The sequence below is a fragment of the Neofelis nebulosa genome, chromosome 3 (assembly GCF_028018385.1).
Source record: "Neofelis nebulosa isolate mNeoNeb1 chromosome 3, mNeoNeb1.pri, whole genome shotgun sequence".
Lineage (NCBI taxonomy): Eukaryota > Metazoa > Chordata > Mammalia > Carnivora > Felidae > Neofelis > Neofelis nebulosa.
Genome location: NC_080784.1, coordinates 39,640,918 through 39,666,458, shown reverse-complemented (window position 1 = coordinate 39,666,458; position 25,541 = coordinate 39,640,918). Strand labels below are relative to the sequence as shown.

The 25,541-nt window shown below is 37.7% G+C and overlaps 1 protein-coding gene and 1 pseudogene across 22 annotated transcripts in view; both read left to right on the top strand.

The window, feature by feature from the left end:
- PSD3 (pleckstrin and Sec7 domain containing 3) overlaps positions 1-25,541 on the top strand; it is a 747,126-nt gene that overhangs the window by 693,125 nt on the left and 28,460 nt on the right. For 11 of the 22 annotated variants that reach the window (XM_058720427.1, XM_058720429.1, XM_058720426.1 and 8 more), the window contains 2 exons: positions 7,282-7,425; positions 12,591-12,659. In XM_058720427.1, the coding sequence (XP_058576410.1) occupies positions 7,282-7,425; positions 12,591-12,659 (213 nt within the window). Of the gene's footprint in view, positions 1-7,281; positions 7,426-11,035; positions 11,236-12,590; positions 12,660-13,126; positions 13,282-14,365; positions 14,431-23,552; positions 23,656-25,541 lie in introns of those variants that run through there. The other 11 variants (XM_058720431.1, XM_058720430.1, XM_058720443.1 and 8 more) reach the window with 6 other exon arrangements.
- On the top strand, positions 1,191-2,794 carry LOC131506648 (uncharacterized protein C3orf38 homolog; annotated as a pseudogene).

Sequence of the window (25,541 nt, the reverse complement as noted above, 5' to 3'; positions counted from 1 at the left end):
TAAATAATTTACATGTTTCAGTAAATACACAAAAGAAATTACTTTGAAAGGAAAAAGCTGGGGCGCCTGGGTGGCGCAGTCGGTTAAGCGTCCGACTTCAGCCAGGTCACGATCTCGCGGTCCGTGAGTTCGAGCCCCACGTCAGGCTCTGGGCTGATGGCTCGGAGCCTGGAGCCTGTTTCCGATTCTGTGTCTCCCTCTCTCTCTGCCCCTCCCCCCGTTCATGCTCTGTCTCTCTCTGTCCCAAAAATAAATTAAAAACGTTGAAAAAAAAAAAAAAAAAAAAAGAAAGGAAAAAGCTATTGATACATTCTTCTTAGTTCTGGCTGCTATAAAAAATACCATGGACTGGTTGGCTTAAATGACAGAAATGTTTTTCTCACAGTTCTGGAGACCAGAAGCCCTAGATCAAGGTGGCAGCAGCATTGGGGGCTGGTGTGGGTTCTCCCTGTGGGTTGCAGATGGCCCTCTTTCTTCTACATTCTCACATGGTCTTTTTCAGAGTTCGTGCCCAGAGAGAGAATGTGCTCTGTGATGTCTCTTCTTCTAAGAACACTAATCCTATCAGGTCAGGGCCCTATCTTTAGGACCTCATTTGCCCTCAGTTACTTCCTAGAAGCCCCATCTACAAAGATAGCCACACTAGGTTTCAACATAGGAATTTTGAAGGGACACAAGCATTCAAGTCCATAACACAGTTTGCAGTGTTTTTGGAGAAAGAAACAAAAAGATGAATGAGAAGTTGTCAATTAAAGCTATGGAAGCATTGTTTTCATTTACTTTCAGTATTATGAGTGTACAAGTGACAAGTTTGGGTAAAATCTCAAAGCAGATTTCTTTGTTTTCTTCTCCTCTACTTTTCTGGCATTTTGTTAGGTTTTTTATTTTGTTTTAGTTGCTATTTAAAAATGAATCTCATCTTTCATTTACTCCACTTGTTCCTGCCACCCTTCTTGTTTTTTTTCCACTGATGTACCTTGCTTTTTAAAAACTTTTTATTGTTCTTTTTACTTTGATGGCTTTAGACTTGTATTTTAGTTTTCCTTGGTTGGCTTTTAAGGTGTACATTATAACAAATCCCTAAGATAATACATTTGACTCATAATTTCTGATTATCATTTTTAATGTACAATGATATTACATAATCTTAATTTGTTGGCCATAATTATTCACTTTCTGGTAGTCTTTTTAATTATTCCCCCTCGATATAAAATTTTTATATTTTGAAATTATGGACCAAGGTACCGACCCAGTGGGCCTAAAGGGATGACATTACGGCGTCATCCTCTCCCTTCATTTTGGAGGGTTGAGATGTTGGGCTCCGCTACCCAGAATGGAGGGCTGTCATACCCTGCTCAACCTCTGGACAGTGACGGTATCATGGCCCTATGCGACACCATCACCAATCGCCTGGTGTGGCCTGAGGACCGCCAAGATGCCATTTGTGCAAATCAGTATACAGTCAAAGTGTAAAAGAACTTTTGAGGCATAAGAAAGTCCACTTAGAAGTCATATTTAAGTACTTGGCAACACTGGGTAATTATATCTCCAGCTACTGAAAAACACAACACAGGGTAATTATACCTCTAGCTACTGAAAAACATAATCTTATTCAGCATACAAAGGATTATTGGAAAAAACAATTACAAGTTGAAGGAAATACCAGAGCTAATTAAAACAGAGGACATTAGACTCTTGATGGCAGGAAAAAGAAGATTAAAAAACTGAAAAAGTCAATTTTTGTCAATTAGCAGAATCCTGTCACTTGTTCTTTGAAGTTTTTAATTCTCAGAATCCCTTTCTGGGACCACCTCAAGATGAATAGGGGCCCACCACACTTGTGGCATGATGTGAAGCTTACATTTTCTTTTTTTTTTTTTTTTTTTTTTTTTTCTAATTTATTTTTGGGACAGAGAGAGACAGAGCATGAACGGGGGAGGGGCAGAGAGAGAGGGAGACACAGAATCGGAAACAGGCTCCAGGCTCCGAGCCATCAGCCCAGAGCCTGACGCGGGGCTCGAACTCACGGACCGCGAGATCGTGACCTGGCTGAAGTCGGACGCTTAACCGACTGCGCCACCCAGGCGCCCCGAAGCTTACATTTTCTTACAGTACCTCTGAACAAAATGTGATAGACTACTCTGAGTGGAGCAAAAAGTATGAGCCTTAATCTGCTGTCACTAGTGAAAGAAGAGTGTCTTCTCAGTCCCACTAGATTCCCATAGATTGAAAATGTGCTTCTGCTCCCTATGGTCTAGTTATGGTTGGAATTGCTGGAACTTCCCACCAGGGGAACACTTGTTTGGGCATTTTTGAACAAATTTTTGGACTCATGCACCTTTCTGTTTTGGAAAATACTTGGAAAATCAAATTTATCAACCTGAAAATTATTGGAGAGGGTTCTGTTGCTCTAGGAACATTAATGAAACCAGCTGTTAATTTGAACATAGTAACCTAGAGGTCTTTCATAACATAATTGCTTTATGCAGTGCCAACAAAATACAACTTAATGTAAGGCAGGCATTGGATAGTGGAACTGGAGACCAGGCTTTATGCAGTGGAGATGAGGCATTGTTGAACAAAAGAAAACTGAGTTTACCCAGCTGTATGTCAATCTAAAAAAACCTTCTATACAGAAACTCTTCCAAATATGTCTTACTCTAACAATAATGTCTAGGTGATTTCAGATGTGAAGATTGACATTTATTAGTTGCAATATCTTACTTGACTACAGAATAACATAGTATGTGATGTCCTTGCTTCTTGTTGCAGCAAATGTTCTGAGAGCTTAATGCAATTCTCATTTACTTTTATCTAAATCTGGACAGTATCATAAATGCATGTCATGACAGTACTGTTTTTTAAGTAAGTACATGTTTTAGAGATGTTTAATGTATACTTAAAGTTGTCATTTTAGAAAACTTGAATAACATTCTCAATCAAAAGGTCCAGTAAGTTAGCAGGTGGAGAAAATTTACTTTCTCTTTTTAAAAGAGAAATTTTTTTAAAATTTACTTTCTCTTTTTAAAACATTATTCACAGTTATTTATTGTATACCAAGCCAAATATCTTAAAATCTGCAACATTTTTGAAGTATTTTTGAGCAATAATAAATGCTGTTCTCAAAACAGACCTTATTCTTATCTAAGATTTAAACTAACAGTTTTATAGAATGTTTATTATAATACCATATAAAGGAAACATAGTGTTATATATTCAGAGCATTTCACACTAAAGCAGGAGAATATACATTCTTTTAAAGTACCCATGGAACAATCTCCAGAATAGATCACATACTGGGTCACAAATCAGGCCTCAACTGGTACAAGATTGAGATCATACTGTGAATATTTTCAGACCAAAAGCTGTGAAACTTTAAGTCAACCACAAGAAAAATTTTGGAAAGCCCTCAAATACGTGGAGGTTAAAGAACTTCCTACTAAAGATGAATGGGTTAACCAGAAATTAAAGAGGAAATTAAAAAATACATAGAAGCAAATGAAAATGAAAACATGATAGCCCAAACCCTTTGGGATGCAGCAAAGGCAGTCCTAAGAGTAAAGTACATTGCAATTCAGGCCTATCTCAAGAAGCAAGAAAAGTCCCAAATATACAACCTAATCTTACACCTAAAGGGGCTAGAAAAGAAGTAGCAAATGAAGCCTAAAGCCAGCACAGATAAATTATATAGAAACAACAAAAAAGAAAGTAGACCAGATCAATGAAAGTAAGAGCTGCTTCTTTGAAAGAATAAACAAAACTGATAACACCCTTAGCCAGACTTATCAAAAAGAAAAGAGAAAGGACCCAAATAGATAAAATCACAAATGAAAGAGGACATCACAACTGACACCACAGAAATACAAACAATTATAAGAGAATACTATGAAAAATTATATGCCAATGAACTGGGCAACCTGGAAAAAATGGACAAATTCCTAGAAACTCGTAAACCACCAAAACGGAAACAGGAAGAAATAGAAAACTTGAACAGACCCATAACGAGCAAAGAAATTGAAACAGTTATCAATAGTCTCCCAACAAACAAGAGTCCTGGGCCAGATGGCTTCCCAGGGGAATTAGTAGAGTTGATACCTATTCTTCTCAAACTGTTCCAAAAAATAGAAATGGAAGTAAAGCAAACTCACTCTAGGAAGCCACCATTACCTTGATTCCAAAACCAGACAAAGACCTCACTCAAAAGGAGAGTTAGAGACTAATATCCCTGATGAACCTGGATGCAAAAATTCTCAACAAGGTACTAGCAAATCAAATTCAACAGTGCATTAAAATAATATAAAAGAATGATTCGCCATGAATAAACAAAAGCAAACATGAACTACTGGGATTTCATCAAGATTAAACCTTCTGTACAGGGTAGGAAACAGTCAACAAAAGCCAACAGAATGGGAGAAGATATTTGTAAATGACATAAGATAAAGGGTTAGTATCCAAAATCTATAAAGAACTTACCAAACTCAACACCCAAAAACCAAACAACTTAAGAAATGGGCAGCACTAAGAAATGGGCAGCAGCCATGAACAGACACTTTTTCAAAGAAGATATCCAGATGGCTAAAACGACACATGAAAAGATAATCAACATCTCACATCATCAGGGAAATACAAATCAAAACCATGATGAGATGTCACCTCACACCTTTCAAAATGGCTAACACTAACAACACAAGAAACAACAGGTGTTGTCAAGGATGTGGAGGAAGGGGAGCCCTCTTGCACTGTTGGTAGGAATGTAAACTAGTGCAGCCATGCTGGAGAACAGTATGGAAGTTTCTCAAAAAACTAAAAATAGGACTACCCTCTGATCCAGGAATTTTACTACTAGGTATTTACCCAAAGGATACAAAATAACAGATTCAAAGGGGTACATGCACCTCAGTGTTTACAGCAGCATTATCAACAATAGCCAAACTATGGAGAGAGCCTAAATGTCCATTAATTGATGAATGGATAAAGAAGATGTGAGATATATATATATATATATATATATATATATATATATATATATTATATAAAAGTATAAATATAATATATATTTAATATATAAAATTTTAAAACATAATATATATTATATAAAATGGAATATTACTCAACCATCAAAAAGAATGAAATCTTGCCATTTTCAACAATGTGGGCAGAGATAGAAAATATTATGCTAAGCAAAATATGTCAGTCAGAGAAAGACAAATACCATATGATTTCACCCATGTGGATTTAAGAAACAAAACAGATGAGCATATGGTAATGAAGGGTGGGAAGAGAAGAAAAGGAAACAAACCACAAAAGATTCTTAATACTAGAGAACAAACTGAGTGTTGATGGGAGGAGGTGGGTGGGAGATGGGCTAGATGGGTGATGGGCATTAAAGAGGTGACTTGATGTGATGAGCACTGGGTGTTGTATATAAGTGATGAATCACTGAATTCTACTCCTGAAACCAATATTGTGCTGTTATGTTTACCAAAATTTAAATTTAAAAAAAAATGACTATTACAGATGAAAAAAAAAAGAAAGAAAAAAAAGAAAGAAATGGAAGGAAAACTTCCAAACTCATTCAGTGAGGCCAGGATTACCTTGATTCCAAAACCAGAGACCCCACTAAAAAGGAGAATTATAGATCAACATCCCTGATGAAATTCTCAACAAGATGCTAGCAATACAAATCGTACAGTACATAAAAAGAATTATCCACCACGATCAAGTGGGATTTATTCCTGGGCTACAGGTATGAGTCATTATCCACAAATCAGTCAGCATGATACACGAATCTCTGAGTTTCCATTATTTCTTACGGGGAAATTCGCTTTGATATACAAATGCTTTGGATTACAAGCATGTTTCTGGAACAAATTATGCTCTCAAACCAAGGTTTTACTGTTTGTCAATGTACTCCTACATCATAAATTAAAATTGTTGGGATTTTTCACCTCTAAATTATCCAACTAGGTTTGAATTGCAAGGTTAAGTTGCCAGATTAATTATATAGTTACTTTAAGGTTTAAATTCTTCATCACCTGGCAACTACTTACTGATCTAGGATTTAGTAATTTTAATTTACAAAAATGTCATATGGAAAGAATTCAACTGGGAATTGTGATGATGTGTTGTACATGTTAATTTTTTACGTTTAACTCTTCTCGTGATCATCTAGGGTGACATGAATTCTGGAAGCAGGAGGAAACAACCATTTTTTTTTCTCATTGCCATGCCTTTTTTGAAGAGTACAAATTGATAAGTCCTAAAGTAAGAACTTCACGAAGGAGGGAAATTCCTTTTGTCTGCTCTTAAAAAAAAAAAAAGAAAAGAAAAGAAAAAGAAATTATGGTGTTATTATACAAATTGTATTTATCGCCTAGTTTAATCATTTCCTTTTCATTTATTTTATTCATTTATTTCTTATTGTACATGTGAAATTTATAATCAAGAATTGGATAATATATATGTGAATGCAGAATAGTAAACAAAGCAGTCATATAACTTTAGGAATGCAAGAAAATTCCAATGTTTTTGTTTCATTTTTAAAATGTTACCAGAGGGTTTGATGGTGTCTTTCATTATTATGAGGTGATAAAAATGTTGCCCCTAGTATGTAAATTCTTTGGCATAGGATCAACCATGTTGCATTGGTGCATGGTGCCTATAGTGACACTGTTCAGGCAATAATTTCTCTATAGGAGCATTTATTTGAATTAATACTTTGGATCAATAAGATTTTGAAAGAAGTTAAAACCTCTGCTACTTTGGAGGGAAAAGGCATAGGTGTATGCATTTTTTAGAATATCTTCAGATAGCTTTCAGAGAATTATTTCTTGGTGACATTGTTCGTCTCAAAAAGGAAAAAGAAAAACTAAGCAGAGAGACTTTTCATTCATTGTGACAGACGGGGAAATTAGCAGCATTACTGATTGGACAGGAAATAGAAAAGCCAAATTATCTGGGACTCTAAGTGCTTAACTGGTACTTTGCCTTTTGGATTATCTGTTAGGAAGCCTGTTCTCAACTTCATGACCGGTATATTTGATAAGGGGCTCTGAAAGTATTTGGTTTTATAACAAGGGGCCTGTTGTCAGTTTGTAAAGGTATATGTGAATACTAGCATGAGAAAGTTGGTAAGATGTGGCAGCAGAGGCACATTGGACTGTTTTGATGAATTAAAGTCATTCATCATAAGGGATTTTTAAAAGCACTCTATGATTTTTTTATTGAAAAGTACTCTATGAATTATTTTCTGATGCTAAATAGCTTAATAAAATCCTGCAGGAGGAACAGCTGAAATCTCATGAAAGCAAACTGAAGCAGATTACCACTGAGCTGGCTGAACACCGCTCATATCCCCCGGATAAGAAAGTTAAAGCCAAGGAGATAGATGAATACAGACTGAAAGATCACTATCTGGAATTTGAGGTATGTTGAACCTAAATGTAATAAATGCCTATGCCTAAGTTATTTTATGATTTTTTGCATGAGACTTTTTTTTTTTTTTTGGCTACTGCAACTATGGGAAGTATACCTTGACCCTGGCTCTAACTTGGGAGCTCTGGGCATGGTCTAGATCATGGTGGCCCCTCATGCTCAGGATTCTATTTAAGCATCAAACAAACATCAAAAAATATCTGTTAGTTTATGTGCTTAAAAGCAAACAGCCTGCCTGGTTGGGATAATGTGTGCCTGCTGTGAGAAAAAACAATCCCAGAATGGGGCAGCTGCTTTCTATGTGTCTATATCTCTTCCAGCAGAGTTTGAGTCAAAAAAATAAAAAATAAAAATACAGTGGAGGAAATGAGCTATAGGGTGACATGAAGTATCTGTTATAGTCTGTGTTACTTTCTGTCCTTCATCTCCTTCATTCTCATCTTATCATCCTGTTTCTTCCTAAAGCTTGAAACTTAGACTCATTTGAGCACCCTCCTCCTGGCCCCTGCAGCCCCCAGTATCTAATCAGGAGCTAAATCCCAGTGCTCAGCCACTCTAGTGTTTCACTTCTGTCTCTTCCTTACCATAGGCAATTGCTCTTATACTTCCTCTGCTCAAGTCCTGGGTTTTTCATCTCTCACCTGAATGTGGTGGTAGCCTCCTGTGTCTCTTTAGTTCTCTTGTGACAGTTAGTTTTTCTTTTTTAATTTTTTTAATGTTTATTTATTTTTGAGAGAGAAAGAGACAGAGTATGAGAGGGTGAGGGGCAAAGAGAGGGGGAACAGAATCTGAAGCAGGCTCCAGGCTCTGAGCTGTCAGCACAGAGCCTGACAATTAGTTTTCTAAGGCTTAACCCAGACAGTGGCATTCCTCTGTTTAGCAGCTGCCCTTGAGGTTCTCCTAAGACTCCCCCCAAAATTTATCTTATGAGTAAAGTCCTAATCCTTAATCTCAGAGGATTTGGGTTCCTTCTGTCTTTCTACCACACTGGTTTCTTTCCACAACAGCCTCCTTATGTGTTAGTCACATTTCTGCCTACTCTCTCCAAGTGTACTTTGTGCCTGTGTTCATCTACTTTCTTCTGCCCCAAATGCCCCTCCCCTCATCTTCATTCCTGAAAGTCCTGTTCAGCTTTCAAAATGCAGCTCAAATACCTCCTATGAAAAGACTACTCGGGGTGCCTGGGTGGCTCAGTCAGTTAAGCATCTGACTCTTGCTTTTCCCTCAGTTCAAGATCAAACAGTTCATGAGATCAAGACCCCAGGTCAGGCTATGTGCTGATAGTGCAGAGCCTGCTTGGGATTCTCTCTCTCTGTCTCTCTTCTCTCTGCCCTTCCCCTGCTCTCTTTCTCTCAAAATAAATAAACATTTATTTTTTTTAAAAAGTCAATTCTAAACTTATTAATTGGGTTTAATCTGTTACAGTCCTTGCCACAGTTGGTTTTATGTTAAAGTTTTTCAGTATGTCTTTGTATCTATGGTAGATTCCATAACACCTCCCCCTGCTCAAGATGGTGAGTTCTTGGGAGTACAGAGACCTCAAGTTCATTTCTAATCTTTGCTGTATGCTTGCATATTGAATTGCATAGGATTTCATGGAAGCTTAAAAAAGTATCTCCCTGAGTTATAAAATTTGTTATAAGATGTGGCATTTTATCCAGTGCAGATCCATGTACTAGCATTCTTTATGGTCAAGCAAGTTCTTGCTGTGGGCAGATGAAGAAAAGTCATTCTTTTAGTAAAGGTAAAAGTTTATTAGCAAAAACTGTAGAAGCCTCACCAGCAAAAGACTTGAAAAATATTTTGTAAAAAACAAAACAAAAAACTAAGGAGCTCATCTTTCCCCAGGTTTGTTCATTCTTGAGAAATGGGAGTTTCTCAGAAAGCAATCTTCACACTTTGAGTGGCTTTCAGCTATGGGCCCTTTTATTTTCACACATACTAATTGAATTTCCTAACACCCTCACTCCCCTGTGTCTAGCACTCAACACCTTACTTTGAGCCCTTGACTTTAAAGGCTGAGAGCTTGTCCACAGGAGGTGGGGGTAGCTGCAAGATCATTGAAAAGTTGTCACTGCTAGAAGCACTCCATACTTTTTTTTTTAAGATTTTTTAACATTTATTCACTTTTGAGAGACAGAGTGTGAGTAGGGGAAGGACAGAGAGAGGGAGACACAGAATCCAAAGCAGGCTTCAAGCTCTGAGCTATCAGCACAGAGCCTGACGTGGGACTCAAACCCACCAACTGCGAGATCATTACCTGAGTCAAAGTCAGACACTCAACCAACTGAGCCACTCAGGCACCCCTGCACTCTGTACTTTTGAACCTACTGTGGTGCCCCTTTTCAGAAAATGTAACCTAGCAAGAACCAGCATTTTCATTTCCTAACATGGAATTTAGACCAAGCTTTGTGGGGATCAGTCTTGCTTTCATTACATTGTCACCTCATGGAACCTGAAAATTGTATTACACAATCCCTGGCTCATGAAAATCATACTCATATGCTAATATGTCAGGCATATTGGATTGTCTCTCAAGTTGCATTAACCTATGTCTATTAGGAAAGTAGAAGAGTAGATGCTATCCAAAAAGGTGTTTATAAAATTAATTCTTTTTAAAAAGTGAATATTAGTTTTCACTAACTTGTGGTAATATATCTTGTGGGGTCCACTTTGCTATTATTTCAGCCACCAGAATTTGTGTTGTGTGTGTGTTCGTGGAGATCTTTTGCATAGCATTAAGTATTCTGCTTTATAAGCAACATTTTCTTAGCAGACTGCTTCATTCCCTGAATGAATCTAATCTCATTCCCTGAATAGAGGGTATGAGAGTTTTTTATTGATCATTTTGTATATTTTGTTCACTTCTCTATCCTCAAGCTTCTGGAACATAGGTTCAATGTATATTTGTTGAATGAATGCATGGAATTTTATTATTATATATAAAAGATAACATCAAAGAAAGTACTTCTCTGAGACAGCTTAGTAGGTGCCCTGAAAACAAATCTGATAGGCAGGTAAGAACAGTGTCTGCAATTCAGTGTGAATCTCAAGTGGGCAGTGACAGGAAGGGGAGCTTTAATCCCATCTGCATCCTGTCGCCAGTAAGAATAACAGGCAAAAATTAGCTCTTTCACCTACTCCTGTAGTAGGGACCTCCCTGTGGTTTCAGACCATAGGAAATTCTTACAATTTTTACACTTGATAAGGAAAAATGCCTTATTTTGTTAGAATGTTAAGCTTTTGGTGATTACACTGGGAGTTGTTCCTCCCTTTACGCATTTCAGTTGTTTATATCCCAAGTTGCTTTGAGTACCAACAGTCTTCATTGTAGGCCAAATTCATAGCTCTTTCTGTGCCTTCAAAGTCTGACTGACAGTAAGTTACTAGAAATTATAGTAAATAAGTAGGTTCAGAGTGTGAGTTTTTTGTTGTTGTTGTTTTGTTTTAAAGTCTATAAAAAGTCTACAGAGAACAAAGAGACTTCCATTTATCTTACTAGCTTTAGCCTATAAGAAAAAGATTCTCTTACTTAAAGCAGCGAACTACACTCAGAATGGGCTATAATTGACTACATCTGTGCCTGTCTCTCTGTTGACAGGGGGAAGAGAGGTTGTTTGTATTTGATTGGATTTGTACCTCCAAGCCATGACTGTTAATTTTTCAGAAGAGTTCACTTGGAACCTAAACTTACTTTTGAAAGAGTGGTTAGACCTAACAAGTCTCTGTTAAGAAACTCATCATCATTTTCCAATTTCAAAAAATAAATATCAGAAATAGCCTCGCTTCTTTATAAATTAACTTATTTCTACTTTATTCAGTTCCCATTTCACTTCAAAATGTCTAAATTTATCTCCATGCTGCTGGTGCATTTGGAAATTTTTCAAGATATGGGACAGATGGATGATTTGTATTAGATATAAAAACTTGATAGCTTGGTAGTTAGCCCCATACATTTGGCTTTGTTTCTTTAGCTTTAAAAACAATGGCAATTAGAAAGTGTAGATACCGTTTACTCCCAGTATTTCATGTAACAAGATGTTTTCAACAGCTTAAATAATTCATCCTTAAGCCTAAGTAGGGAAAGGGAGACTGTGTAGCAGCCCAAAATGTTTAAAAACATGACTGGGCTGTATGAGATTTACAGAAGAGGAATTATTTAGGGCCAGGTTAATAGAGGTTTCTGAGGTTCATTTTAGAGCCAGGTGGAAACTTGGTGGCCAATACAATGCCAATGAATTTAATGTAGCCAGCAGACCTAATGTCAGCAGTTTTGTTTGACCAGCACAGTGCTATATTTGTTTTCGTTCTAATTTATATGCACTCAGAGAGGATCAGCAGTCTCTTCTCCACTACTCCCTATTATATCACATCCGGTAGGTTTCCACATTGTGTTGGCCCAGCCCCTGAATGCATTTGAGTTTGCCATCCCTAGTATGATAGGTGCAGCCAGTTGTATATGCTTTGTGTCTTAGTTAAATCTTTGAACATGGGCGTTGGACTCAGCAATCCCTTCATGTTTAGAAAGTGGAAACTTCCAGGTGTGTGTTTTCAGGTTCTAATCTAGCAAATAAAAAATTCCACTTCCCTGATGGCTCAAGCCAAATGCAAAATAATATCCCCTTGGCTTAATGAGCTAGAATTCAGTAAGTTTTCTCTCCTCAATTGCAACCTAGAGTAGCATATACTTATGGCTTAAGACCGTTAGGACCCACACCAACCACATGGCTAGGAAATTCCATTTTAGAAACAACAAATGTCCGTTATAACAAGACATATAAGAAGCTTGGAACAGGATATTTTAAATCTAGAAAATCTAGGACATTCTTGAGACATGATGCATCTTTTTCTGACTTTGTGATTTTTCTTGGCATGTTAAAAAAAGGCATGATTCTTTCTAAAATTGACATATTTGAGAATATGAGCAGTGTCATTAAACTCAACTCATGTTTAGAAGTGCCCATAATATAAATATCTAGTTGTAAACCCTCAGTGTTACTGTTGAGTTGTTTGTTGCGTAGTGGGTGGGTGGTTTGAGATTTTTTAAAAAATAAATTCTCAGGTTGAAATTAGCTCTGTTTCCTCAGATTGCTCATTTTTAATTTGCCAACATTAGATAAGTAATTTTACATTATGGACCACTTTTCTTCTCACAGGAGCAGTGCAAGGACATTTCTCAATACAATGCCAACTGCCACAAGTCAAATCCACCTCTGGAACAAAAGGTCCAGGTTATTAATTTATAAGTGGCCTTGATCATATGAGCACAATAACAGCAGTTGTTACCCTTTTTCTCCCTAGTGAAAGCAAGGGAGAAATTCCATTAACTTACTTAAAGAATATTAGTTGCAAGTCTCAGTCTTAGTAACTGAGTCTAGCCCAGAATGTAATGATGTCTCCTATACAGAAAACATCACAGAAGTGATTATATGTCAGGGTCTGAAAAGCTATATCGCAGGTTAATAGAATTCTTGAGGGAATTTAAGAATTTTATTTTATTTTTTTAGTGGGATACTGTTATGAGTCAAAAACTAGAGACCTAAGATCAGCAGTTTTCTAGGCATTCAAATCTAGTTAACAATAGAGACATAATTCTTGGAATGCCATTTGGAATTGCATTTTCATGACATGATGTAAGAGGGCTAAGAAGCTCTGAATTTTAATCTGTAAATGATGATGTATGCTTTTGAAGGGAGAAGCTTAGCAACAGGATCCTTTGAATCACATTTTAAAAAGATGATTGAAAACAACTCGGGTCATACCTGAGAATAAACAGCCAACCATCTGACTTGAAATGACTCTCTGTCCCTGTATTTATTCCTCCACGTGCCTGAAATATCTGCTCTGGTAAGGATCACTGCTTTGAGTTAATGTATTATCTGCAGGGTAAGGGCAAATGCAGTGATAAAATAGTAAAATTGGGAAAAGGACTGGCTGGGAGTTAGGAGGCTGTGTTAATCTTATCCTTGATGTGTTTGTTATACATTTATCCTCTATAAGTATTACACATTTATAGCTCGGTTTCCTGGCTATAAAAATGAAATGGGATTGGGTAAATTAACCTAAAGTTCCCTTCCAACTCTGCTTGTTTGAGGAGAGTGACATATTAACACCAATTAGTTTGTTAGATTAACTCACTCTCTTGAAGACCCCCAAGAGTGTTAAACATAGAACAAAAATATTTCAATTTGGGGATTTCAGGAGATCTAGACCAGTACTATGCAATAGAGATATAATGCAAATCACATATGTAATCTTAAATTCTATAATAGCTGCATTTAAAAATTAAGAGAAACACGTGGAATCAGTGTATCCAAAATAGTATCATTTTAACATGTAATCAATATAAAATATTAAGATATTTTACATTCTTTTTTCTTACTAAGTCATCAGAATTTAGTGTATATTTTCTACTTATGACATATCTCAATGCAGATTGACCACATTTCACATGTTCTGTAGCTACCTGAGGCTAGTGGCTACTGTACTGGTTAGCATATATATTGACCATGCAAACTGCTTAAAAGTCAGTTAGGAATTAGGAGGTCTGATAACAGGCCCAGGTAGATATTATGCTTAATTTAAGAGGTGGAAAGTGAGCTGATAGGCAGCTATTGTGCACCTATAAAGCTTTACAATGGTTTGCACACGGTGTCCATTTGGATTTAGCACTTGCCTATTGCTGTACCAGTAGTTTAATATTTTGATTATTACTGCTGGTTGGGGATACAATAAAGAGGAGACCCACCTGATATGAATGATGTTGCCTATAGCCTTGTAGTGTCCTTTTTCATATCAGTAACTTTTGAGATAGGAGAAAACCAAATACATTTCCCTCATAAAGAAAGTTTTCGCGAAAACAATGTAAATTGCCTCCTTTCTGGTTCCTGTAGACTTTTTGGTAAATGACCCTCCCCATTGCTTCTGTTAGTTTGCTGACTGCTGGTGCTGAATCCTTTCCTGGGCTAACCTCTAGAATTGGAACAATGAAATGGGGTGTGTATTTTGTTTTTCCCTTTTTATTTTTACCCAGAGTACTTTATCTCTAACTACATTAGATTTTTTTCCTAATATATTCTTTTTTAATCCCCCCCCCAATTTACACCAAGTTAGCCAGCATACAGTGCAACAAGGATTTCAGAAGTAGGCCCCCCAACACCCCCAACTCTTTCAGCCCGTCCCCCCTCCCACAACCCCTGCAGTAACCTTCTGTTTGTTCTCCATATTTAAGAATCTTTTTTTAACATTTATTTATTATTGAGAGACAGAGAGAGACAGAGCATGAGCAGGAGAGGGGCAGAGAGCAGAGAGAGGAGGAGACACAGAATCCGAAACAGGCTCCAGGCTCTGAACTGTTAGCACAGAGCCTGACGCAGGGCTCGAACCCACAAACTGCGAGATCATGACCTGAGCTGAAGTCAGATGCTTAACCGACTGAGCCACCCAAGTGCCCCTAAGAGTCTCTTATGTTTTTGTCTGCCTCCCTGTTTTTATATTATTTTTGTTTCCTTTTCCTTATGTTCATCTGTTTTTGTCTCTTAAATTCCTCATATGAGTGAAGCCATATGATATTTGTCTTTCTCTGACTAATTTCACTTAGCTTAATACCCTCCAGTTCCATCCATGTAGTTGCAAATGGCAAGATTTCATTCTTTTTGATTGCCGAGTAATACTCCATTGTGTGTGTGTGTGTGTGTGTGTGTGTGTGTGTGTGTGTGTGTGTGTATACACCACATCTTCTTTATCCATTCATCCATTGATGGACATTTGGGCTCTTTCCATACTTTGGCTATTATTGATAGTGTTGCTATAAACATTGGAGTGCACGTATCCCTTCAAAACAGCACACTGGTATCCCTTAGATAAATACCTAGTAGTGCAATTGCTGGGTTGTAGGGTAGTTCTATTTTTTTAGTTTTTTGAGGAACCTCCATACTGTTTTCCAGAGTGGCTACACCAGATTGCATTCCCACCAGCAGTGGAAAAGAGATCCTGTTTCTCTGCATCTTCATCAGTATCTGTTGTTGACTGAGTTGTTCATTTTAGCCATTCTGACTGGTGTGAGGTGGTATCTCATTGTGGTTTTAATTTGTACTTCCCTTATGATGAATGATGTTGGGCGTTTTTTCATGTGTCAGTTGGCCATCTGGGTGTCTTCTTTAGAGAAGTGTCCATTCATGCTTTTTGCCCATTTCTTCACTGGATTCTTTGTTTTTTTGGGTGTTGAGTTTGATAAGTTCTTTGTAGATTTTGGATACTAACCCTTTATCTGATATGTCATTTGTAAATATCTTCTCCCATTCTGTCGGTTGCCTTGTAGTTTTGCTGATTGTTTCCTTCACTGTGCAGAAGCTTTTTATTTTGATGAGGTCCCAGTAGTTCATTTTTCTTTTGTTTCCCTTGCCTCCGGACACGTTTGAGTAGGAAGTTGCTGTGGCCAAGATCAAAGAGGTTTTTGCCTGCTTTCTATTCGAGGATTTTGATGGCTTCTTGTCTTACATTTAGGTCTTTCATCCATTTTGAGTTTATTTTTGTGTATGGTGTAAGAAAGTGGACCAGGTTCATTCTTCTGCATGTCGCTGTCCAGTTTTCCCAGTACCACTTGCTGAAGAGACTGTCTTTATTCCATTGGATATTCTTTCCTGCTTTGTCAAAGATTAGTTGGCCATACATTTGTGGGTCCATTTATGGGTTCTCTATTCTGTTCCATTGATCTGAGTGTCTTTGTGCCAGTATGTACTGTCTTGATGATTACAGCTCTGTAACCCAGTTTGAAGTCCGGGATTGTGATGCCTCCTGCTTTGGTTTTCTTTTTCAAGATTGCTTTGACTATTCAGGGTCTTTTCTGGTTCCATACACATTTTAGGGTTGTTTGTTCTAGCTCTGTGAAGAATGCTGGTATTATTTTGATAGGGATTGCATTGAATATGTAGATTGCTTTGGGTAGTATCGACTGTTTAACAATATTTGTTCTAACTCTCTAGGAGCATGGAATCTTTTTCCATTTTTTCGTGTCTTCAATTTCTTTCATAAGCTTTCGATAGTTTTCAGTGTATATATTTTTCACTTCTTTGGTTAGATTTATTCCTAGGTATTTTATGGTTTTTGGTGCAGTTTTAAGTGCGATCGATTCCTTGATTTCTCTTTCTGTTGCTTTATTATTGGTGTATACGAATGCAACCTGTGCATTGATTTTATATCCTGCAACTTTGCTGCTTTCACCGATCAGTTCTAGCAGTTTTTAGGTGGAATCTTTTGGATTTTCCATACAGAGTATCATGTCATCTGCGAAGAGTGAAAGTTTGACCTCCCCCTGCTGACTTGGATGCCTTTTATTTCTTTGTATTGTCTGATTGCTGAGGCTAAGACTTCCAATACTGTGTTGAATAACAGTGGCGAGAGTGGACACCCCTGTTTTGTTCCTGACCTTAGGGGGAAAGCTCTCAGTTTTTCCCCATTGAGGATGATATTCACGTTGAGTCTATCATATGTGGTCTTTATGATCTCGAGGTATGATCCTTTTATCCCTACTTTCTTGAGGTTTTTTATCAAGGAAGGATGCTGTATTTTGTCAAATGCTGTCTCTGCATCTATTGAGAGGATCATATGGTTCTTGTCCTCTCTTATACTGATGTGATCAATTATATTGATTGTTTTGCAGGTATTGAATTAGCCCTGCATCCCAGGTATAAATCCCCCTTGGTCTTGGTGAATAATTTTTTTAATGTGTTGTTGGAGCCAGTTGGCTAATATCTTGTTGCATCCATGTTCATCAGGGAAATTGGTCTATTGTTCTGCTTTTTAGTGGGGTCTCTGTCTGGTTTTGGAATCAAAGTAATGCTGGCTTCATAGAAAGAGTTTGGAGGTTTTCCTTCCATTTCTATTTTTTGGAACAGCTCTTTCAAGAGAATAGGTGTTAACTCTTCCTTAATGTTTGGTAGAATTCCCCTGGAAAACCATCTGACCCTGGAGTCTTTTTTGGGGGGGAGCTTTTTGATTACTAATTCTGTTCCTTTACTGGTATGGTCTGTTCAAATTTTCCATTTCTTCCTGTTTCCGTTTTTGTAGTGTCTATGTTTCTAGGAATTTGTCCATTTCTTCCAAATTGCCCATTTTATTTGCGTATAATTGCTGGTAATATTTTCTTATTATTGTTTGTATTTCTGCTGTGTTAGTTCTGTTCTCTTCTGTTTCATTCTTGATTTTATTTGGGTCCTTCCTTTTTCTTATCACTTTTGTTAATTCTTTCAAAGAACCAGCTTCTGGTTTAATTGATCTGTTCTGTGTTTTTTTTTTTTTTTGATAGTTTTGATTTCTACTCTAATCTTTATTATTTCCTGTCTTGTGCTGTGTTTTGGGTTTTATTTGCTGTTCTTTTTCCAGCTCTTCAAGGTGTAAGGTTACGTTGTGTTTCTGAGACCATTCTTCCTTACTTAAGAAGGCCTGAATGGTTGTACACTTCCCTCTTATGACATGTTTGCTGTGTCCCAGAGGTTTTGGGCTGTGGTGTTATCATTTTCCTTGGCTTCCATGCACTTTTTAATTTCCTCTTTAATTCTTGGTTAGCCTATTCATTCTTTACTAGGATATGCTTTAGTTTCCAAGTATTTTTTGTCTTTCCAAATTTTTTCTTGTGGTTGATTTCCAGTTTCATAGCATTGTGGTCTGAAAATATGCATGGTATGATCTCGATCTTTTTGTACTTGTTGAGGGCTGTTTTGTGTCCCAGTATGTGGTCTATTCTGGAGAACATGCCATGTGCACTGGAAAAGAATGTATATTCTGCTACTTTAGGATGAAGTGTTCTGAATATATCTGTTAAGTCCATCTGGTCCCATGTGTCACTCAAAGCCATTGTTTCCTTGTTGATTTTCTGATTAGATGATCTGTCCATTGCTGTGAGTGGGGTGTTGAAGTCTCCTACTATTATGGTTATTATCAATGAGTTTCTTTATGTTTGTGATTAATTGATTTATATATTTGGGTGCTTCACATTTGGAGCATAAATGTTTACAATTGTTAGGTCTTCTTGGTGGATAGACCCCATAATTATTATATAATGCCCTTCTTTATCTCTTGTTACAGTCTTTATTTTAAATTCTAGATTGTCTGATATAAGTATGGCTATTATGGCTTTCTTTTGTTGACAATTAGCATGATAGATGGTTCTCCATCTCCTTACTTTCAATCTGAAGGTGTCTTTAGGTCCCAAGTGGGTATCTTGTAAACAGCATATAGGTGGATCTTTTCTTCTTACCCATTCTTATCCATGCCTTTTGATTGTATTATTTAGTCCATCGACCTTTAGAGTGAGTACTGAAAGATATGAATTTATGCCATTATGTTGCTTATAATGAGTACTGAAAGATATGAATTTATTGCCATTATGTTGCTGGGAAGCTTTTAATCCCTCCTCTTATTTTGAATGACAGTCTTGCTGGATAAAGAATTCTTGCTGCATTTTTTTTCCAATTTAGTACATTAAATATAATCTGCCACTCCTTTCTGGCCTGCCAAAGTTTCTGTGGATAGGTCTGCTGCAAACCTGATTTGTCATCCCTTGTAGGTTAAGGAATTTTTTCCCCTTGCTGCTTTCATGAGTCTCTCCTTGCCTGAGTATTTTGTGAATTTGACTATGATATGCCTTGTTGATGGTCAGTTTTTGGTGACTCTAATGGGAGTCCTCTGTGCTTCCTGGATTTTGATATCTGTGTCTTTCCCCAAGTTAGGAAAGTTTTCTGCTATGATTTGCTCACATAACCCTTCTACTCCTTTTTCTGTGTCTTCATCTTCTGGAACCCCTATGATTCTAACGTTGTTCTTTTTTAAGGAGTCACTGATTTCTCTAATTCTTAAATTTGCTCTTTTGCATTAGTCTCCCTCTTTTTTTCTGTTTCATTATTCTCTGTGAGGTTGTCCTCTTTATCGCTGATTCGCTGCTCTGCCTCATCCATCCTTGCTGCTGTGGCAACCATTTGAGATTGCAGCTCAGTTATAACATTTTTTATTTCATCCTGACTAGCTTTTACTTCTTTTATCTCCACAGAAAGTGTCTAATCTATTTTAGACTCCAGCTAGTATTCTTATTATTATGATTCTAAATTCTGGTTCAGACATCTTCTTGTATCTGTGTTGGTTAAGTCCCTGGCTATCGTTTCTTCCTGCTTTTTCTTTTGGGAAAGAAAAGGAATTAGTGAGATAGAAAAATTAAAATAAAAATATTAAAATTAAAAAATTAAAAACACACACAAAAATCAAATAAATGATGCTAGATCATAGGTGTGTTTTTGTCTGGGTGTTGACAGGGGCTTGACAGATTAGAGAGAAATGTGGGGGATGGGAAGGAAATCATTTGAAAATTTGAAAAAATGAATACAATGAAATAGAATAAAATCAAATGATGGAAGTAAAATAGAATTAGAAAAATTTACAAAAAAGTAAAAAATATATAGCATAAAAAAATTAAAAGTATTTTTAATAAAAATTGAAAATAAAAATATTTTTTTTCTTTCTGTGTTCAAGAAGAAGAAAAGAAATGAAAAAGAGAAAATAAAATTGAATAGATGGACTAGTGAGCAGACTGAAATAAGATTGAAATTATTTCATTTTCCCCTAGAAGTCAAACTATGAAGCGCTTTATAATCCATTAACTAAGCAGGCAGAGAGACTTTTGGTGTTCATGAAGAGCGAAGTTGGCCCAGTTGGGTGGGGCTTAGTGTAACGGCTCTGTTCCCCACTAGATGGCGCTGCTTAGCTTACTGGGGTGGATTGTTGTGGCGCTTGTAGATGTGTATGTGGATGCGTGGGAAGGGTGAAAATGGCATCACCCAGGTACCCAGTCTCTGCCAGCATAACTCTGTTCTCCCCAATCAGCAATCATGCACCTGTCCTTTGTCTCCAGCTTCTGTCCACTCCCCGCTTTTGCACTGTCCCTGAGCAAGCCCCAGGCAACACCTCCCTCCTGAGTTTTATCTCAGATGTGGCTGTTTTCCTGACCCCTTACTTCTGAGGGACTGCAGCTTTGACCTATTCTGCCCCTCTGTGGGAGGGTCTCACTGAGTAATGGCTGGATGCCAGCCATACCCAGGAGCATTTGCGGGACCGTGCTGCTGCCGATGCCCAGAGACTGTGACTGGGTGCCAGCCCATCCCAGAAAAAGTTCACGTGATTGTGTGGCAGCAGCACTTCAGGGATTATGGAAAATCACAACACACATCTGGCACCAGGCTTCACCCTTAACAACCTTGTTCCAGTACCAGTGAATGTGGTAGTTCTCCCAGGTCCATTGGTGCCTTTACCTGGTCGGGGGGGTGGGGGCACACAGCCTCTACCAGATGTCTTCCCAGCAGGGGAACTGACTCTCCCCATGTGGCCTGAAGACCCCCAGACTTTACCCTGCTCCTGAGGATTTGTCCTTCTCACCAGAGCACCACCAGGTATCGAACTGCAGAGTTTCAGTCTTTGCACCCCCCCCCCATTCATAGAGTCTTAATGAAATTTAAATCCTCTCCTTTCTCCTTTCTCCCTTTTTAGTTCAGTCCTTGCAGCTGTTTCCACTTTTCCACTTTCTCTCCAGCTGCTTTTTGTGGGGGGGATTTCCCATATTCTCCCCCCAACTCCGTCCTCTCTTCACATGCAAAAACAACTCCCTGCCCTCTGCGGCTTCACTCTACCCCCAGTTCACCTCTCCCCACCACATACCTGCTGAGCTCTGTGGTTCAGATTGTGCAGATTGTTGGCTTAATCCTCAAATCAGTTTTCTAGGTGTGCATGATGGTTTAGTGTTGATCTGGCTGTATTTCATGAATGCGAGATGCAAGAAAAACTTCCATGCTGTTCTGCCAACTTGGCTCCTCCTTCCTAACATATTCTAGAAGAATATGTATGCTTTTGATGTAAGAGTTTTAAATTTTAAGTTCTTGATCTGAGATGAAGAGTCTTTTGAGTTGGGGGGCTGGGCAGGCTATTGAGATTGTGTAGGTGTTTCTAGTTAAAAATTACTCAATAGACTTATAATGAAAATATAAACTGTTCTTTAATTTTTTTCTGGAAATATTAGGAAAAAACCATATGCAAGCCAAGAGATGTTTGCTATAGGAATTTTCAGCACAGCATTCTTTGGAAGACTAGAAATTGGTTCTACTTGTGTCATAGACATTTTTCAGGAACACTCAATAATTTGTCTACTTATGTTCCTCCTGGAGGTTCTGCTCACACACACAGCAAGGAATGTGCAAGGTGCTTTCACAGCAGGTTTATTCCCTGACCAGGTCTGGCCTTTGGCAAAATTGTGAAATAAGTAAACCATGGCTGGTTTTCCCATTTGCCTTTAGTGTCCTATTCCCCGTTTTCTGGTTCACCTTTTCCTCCCAAGGATCAGTATTGTGTCTTCTTTCATATATGTTGTTTCTAAGTAGCTCTCACCTATTTAGAGAATCCTGGAAGGTTTACAGCTGGAAAGTGGTCCCACCCCCTCATTTTGCCTATGTGGAACCTGAGACCTGGAGGGAGCAAGGGACTTAGACAAGGTATGGTTGCTTGGTGTTCTGACTCCACTGGTTGGAAGATGCTTTATCAAGACAAGCTCAAAATTGGACACAGAACCAGTAAGATCGTAGCTTATGGTACTTCCCATTTAAAGGGACATTTGAACTGAGAATACAGAATGTGTAAAACTACTTTAAGCTCAAAAGGCAATTAATAAATCTCAGGGATGAAATGTCATGGAAGATTAGTGGGGAAGGTATTTTAAAGCCAAAGTCTTTCAAAGCCTCCTCAAACCTACTTTAAATGGTTCCTGGAAAGACTGACCCTGTTTCCCTATGACCCTTTTTGGAGCTGTGAGTCTAGCAAACAAGTTGTAGTGAAGACTCTGGGAATGTGCTGCTGAGGGTTACCTTGTATGACTTTAGGGAATTCCAATATAAGGAGAAGTATAAACAAGATATAAACCAAAAGATTAACAGCATGACTTATAAAAATGTTGCCATAACAGACTAAACTTTTGTTTTAGATGTGAGCTCCATAAGGAAAAGTTTGGTGAGGGACAAGAGGGACAAACTTTTCTTTTAATGTTTTTATTTATTTTAGAGACAATGAGAAAGCACAAGTTACATAGGGGCAGAGGGAGAGTGAGACAGGATCCAAAGTGGGCTCGGAGCTGACAGCACAGAGCTGATGCGGGGCTCAAACTTACAAACTCTAAGATCATGACCTGAGCTGAAGTCAGATGCTGAGCCAACTAAGCCACCCAGGCATCCCAAGAGACAAACTTTTATTCCACAAGAGTTAAATTTAATTATTTGTCCAGATAAATCTCTAGCTCAAATTACTTATCTTGAGTTTGTAGAAATTTGACATCATATCCCTGTGTTTCAAAAGAAAATATCTTTTCCATTTTTTTAAAGCAAACATTTTAATATTTTTTAACTTTTTAATTTCATTTTTGAGAGACAGAGCATGAATAGGGGAAGAGCAGAGAAAGAGGGAAAGAGAGAATCTGAAGCAGGCTCCAGGCTCTGAGCTGTCAGCACAGAGCCTGATGCAGGGCTCAAACCCATGAGCTGTGACATCGTGACCTGAGCCCAAGTCAGGCACTTAACCGACTGAGTGACCCAGGCACCCCTAAAGCAAACATTTTAATCCCATTAACCCGGAGTGAATTTTCTTTTACAGTTAACTTTATAATTGTCTGCTGTCAAATCCCTCACACAAGGCCAAGTTGTGTAGAGCCATTGGGAATAGGCATAACTGGAGCCCCCAGAGCCAGAAGCCTTGTGGATTACAGTTCTCTGTGGGATTGCCCCATTGGTGGATTGGAACTAAACAATTGGAACTAAACACTTCTTAAATATTCCACAGAGAAAATAAAATGTGTACTACTTTCTAAGTAAGTTTTTGGGCTTTTAAATTAAGAATTTTGAGTTAAATTTTTTAAAAAGAGATAGAAATCTGTGTACTAATACAGACTGAGCTTATAGAAAGGGTTTGAGAGCTAGAGAAACAAAGAAAGAGAGATGTAGGAGGTAGCAGTGTTTTAAAAATTATTTCTCAGCAGAAATCAAGGAATTAAGGTATATTCTCCTTAACAACCCAAGTGTTTTTCTTTTCCACCAAAGATGGAGTTGTTGTCCTGCAAAAATAAAAAGCAGTACAGGGGATCCGCCCTCTCATTCCTGGAAGCCAGGTGGGCCCTGAGGAGGGCAGTAGCAAGACCAGAAGGTAGGAGAGGGTCCAATGATGGCCATTCAGCTCTCCTTTCTTTCTAAATGACCCACGGGAGAACTCTTTAGAAGCAGTGTATTAGGGCTGAGTTACCACCTGGCAAAGATGAAATGCCATAGGAATATCTGGACTGGGAGGCCCAAGAGCAAAAGAATGGAGACAATGAAGCTCTGTATAAATCCAGTCCTTTTTTGTCTATATTAAAGCCCTCTGACCTCTTCCACTTATTATTATATAAAAGCAAGCTTTTTGTTTTAAAATTTTTTGAAATAGAAGTCACAAATTCCATTTAGAGAACAATAGAGCCAAACAGTAGACTGAAATGGAAAAATGGAATTCAAGTTTCCTCACATTTTCCCAGAAAGCCACAAATACAAACTATACAAATTGAAATGTGTGTATTTGCTATATTTAGGCAGTGGGTTACCACTACATGCTAAAGCCTAATATGGGAGTAACATAGAGAAAAAATTCTTTTAAAAATTTATTTTTTTTAAATGTTAAGTCCTAGCATAGCTTTCAGATAAGAACTTACAGAAAGCTGTCTTGAATGTAATTGCTGTCTTAAGTTAGCAGTTAGTAGTTGATGAGCCAGCTTTTCAAGGAGAAAGTCTCTTCAAATCAATTCTACCATAATTCCATAGAATGAAAAGTAGAGATGAACAGTATTTATTTGAAAAGCAGTTACTTCAAGAGTTCCTTCTTGCATTGTTTGCTTGTTTTTAGTTTTTAGTTTATTTGCTTTCCATTGTAAAAATCTAGTAGTGTTTTGCTATGTACATGACATTATTGATTTTCTCCTCATTTCATTTTAAAATGGCCTTTTACCCTTCCTGCGTGAGAAAGGGAAATGTCAGGAGAAAATGTGCTCAGGATTTGATTGCTAGAGCAGTGAGGTCTGAATGTAAAAAGCAGTATTAAGTTAAAATTGCCAGCACAGTGTTATTTTCATTCAGATTGTTACTACTGTATTCATGTATCAGAAATCAAAAGGAGACAGTGTACTGTTAAATGAAATAAATGGTATGCAGAGCTCAAGAGAAAATAAACTGTTTGATCAGATACATGTAAATTTATATGTGGATCTGATTAAACTTCTTTTCAAATAAAATCAATACTTGGGTTTTTGTTTTGTTTTGTTTTGTTTTTGTTTCTTTTAGTAGGCAGTTAACATTCAACCTAAGCAACAGCTTGCTTCCCTTAGACATGATATTTTTCATTCCTCCCTAGTAGGCATTGCTGCTAGTGAAAAGGGATATTGTTTTCCACATACTGGGAAGTATTGTTATAGGTAATTAAAGACCAACTGTTTAGGGGCGCCTGGGTGGCTCAGTTGTCTAAGCATCCAACTTCAGCTCAGGTCATGATCTCGTGGTCTGTGGGTTCGAGCCCCACATCAGGCTCTGTGCTGACATTTCAGAGCCTGGAACCTGCCTCAGATTCTGTGTTTCCCTCTCTCTCTGCCCCTCCCATACTCATGCTGTGTCTCTCTCACTCTCAAAAATGAATAAATGTTAAAAAAAATTAAAAGACAAACTTTAATAAGCTAATATAGCAAACAATAAAAAAAGTCATCAGGAGGTTACAGACTGAAAAAAGAACTTTGTTTTTGTAGAAAAAGTAGCCATTAATCATATGAATTTTGTTTGGTTGTTGATGGTCACAGAAGTCTTCATGAAAGTAGCAAATCTTAAGAATAAAATGAAAGGAGAGAGCTTACTGAATAGACAAAGCCACAAAAACAATGTGTAGATGCTTTTCTGTAGGGAGTAGCTATTGGACTTGTATTTGATAAAATCCCATCTCAAATTATTTTGATAGCTAATCTATTCACACTGTTGGAGAATTCCTAAGGACAGAAGCTGAGCATATTGCCTAGAAAT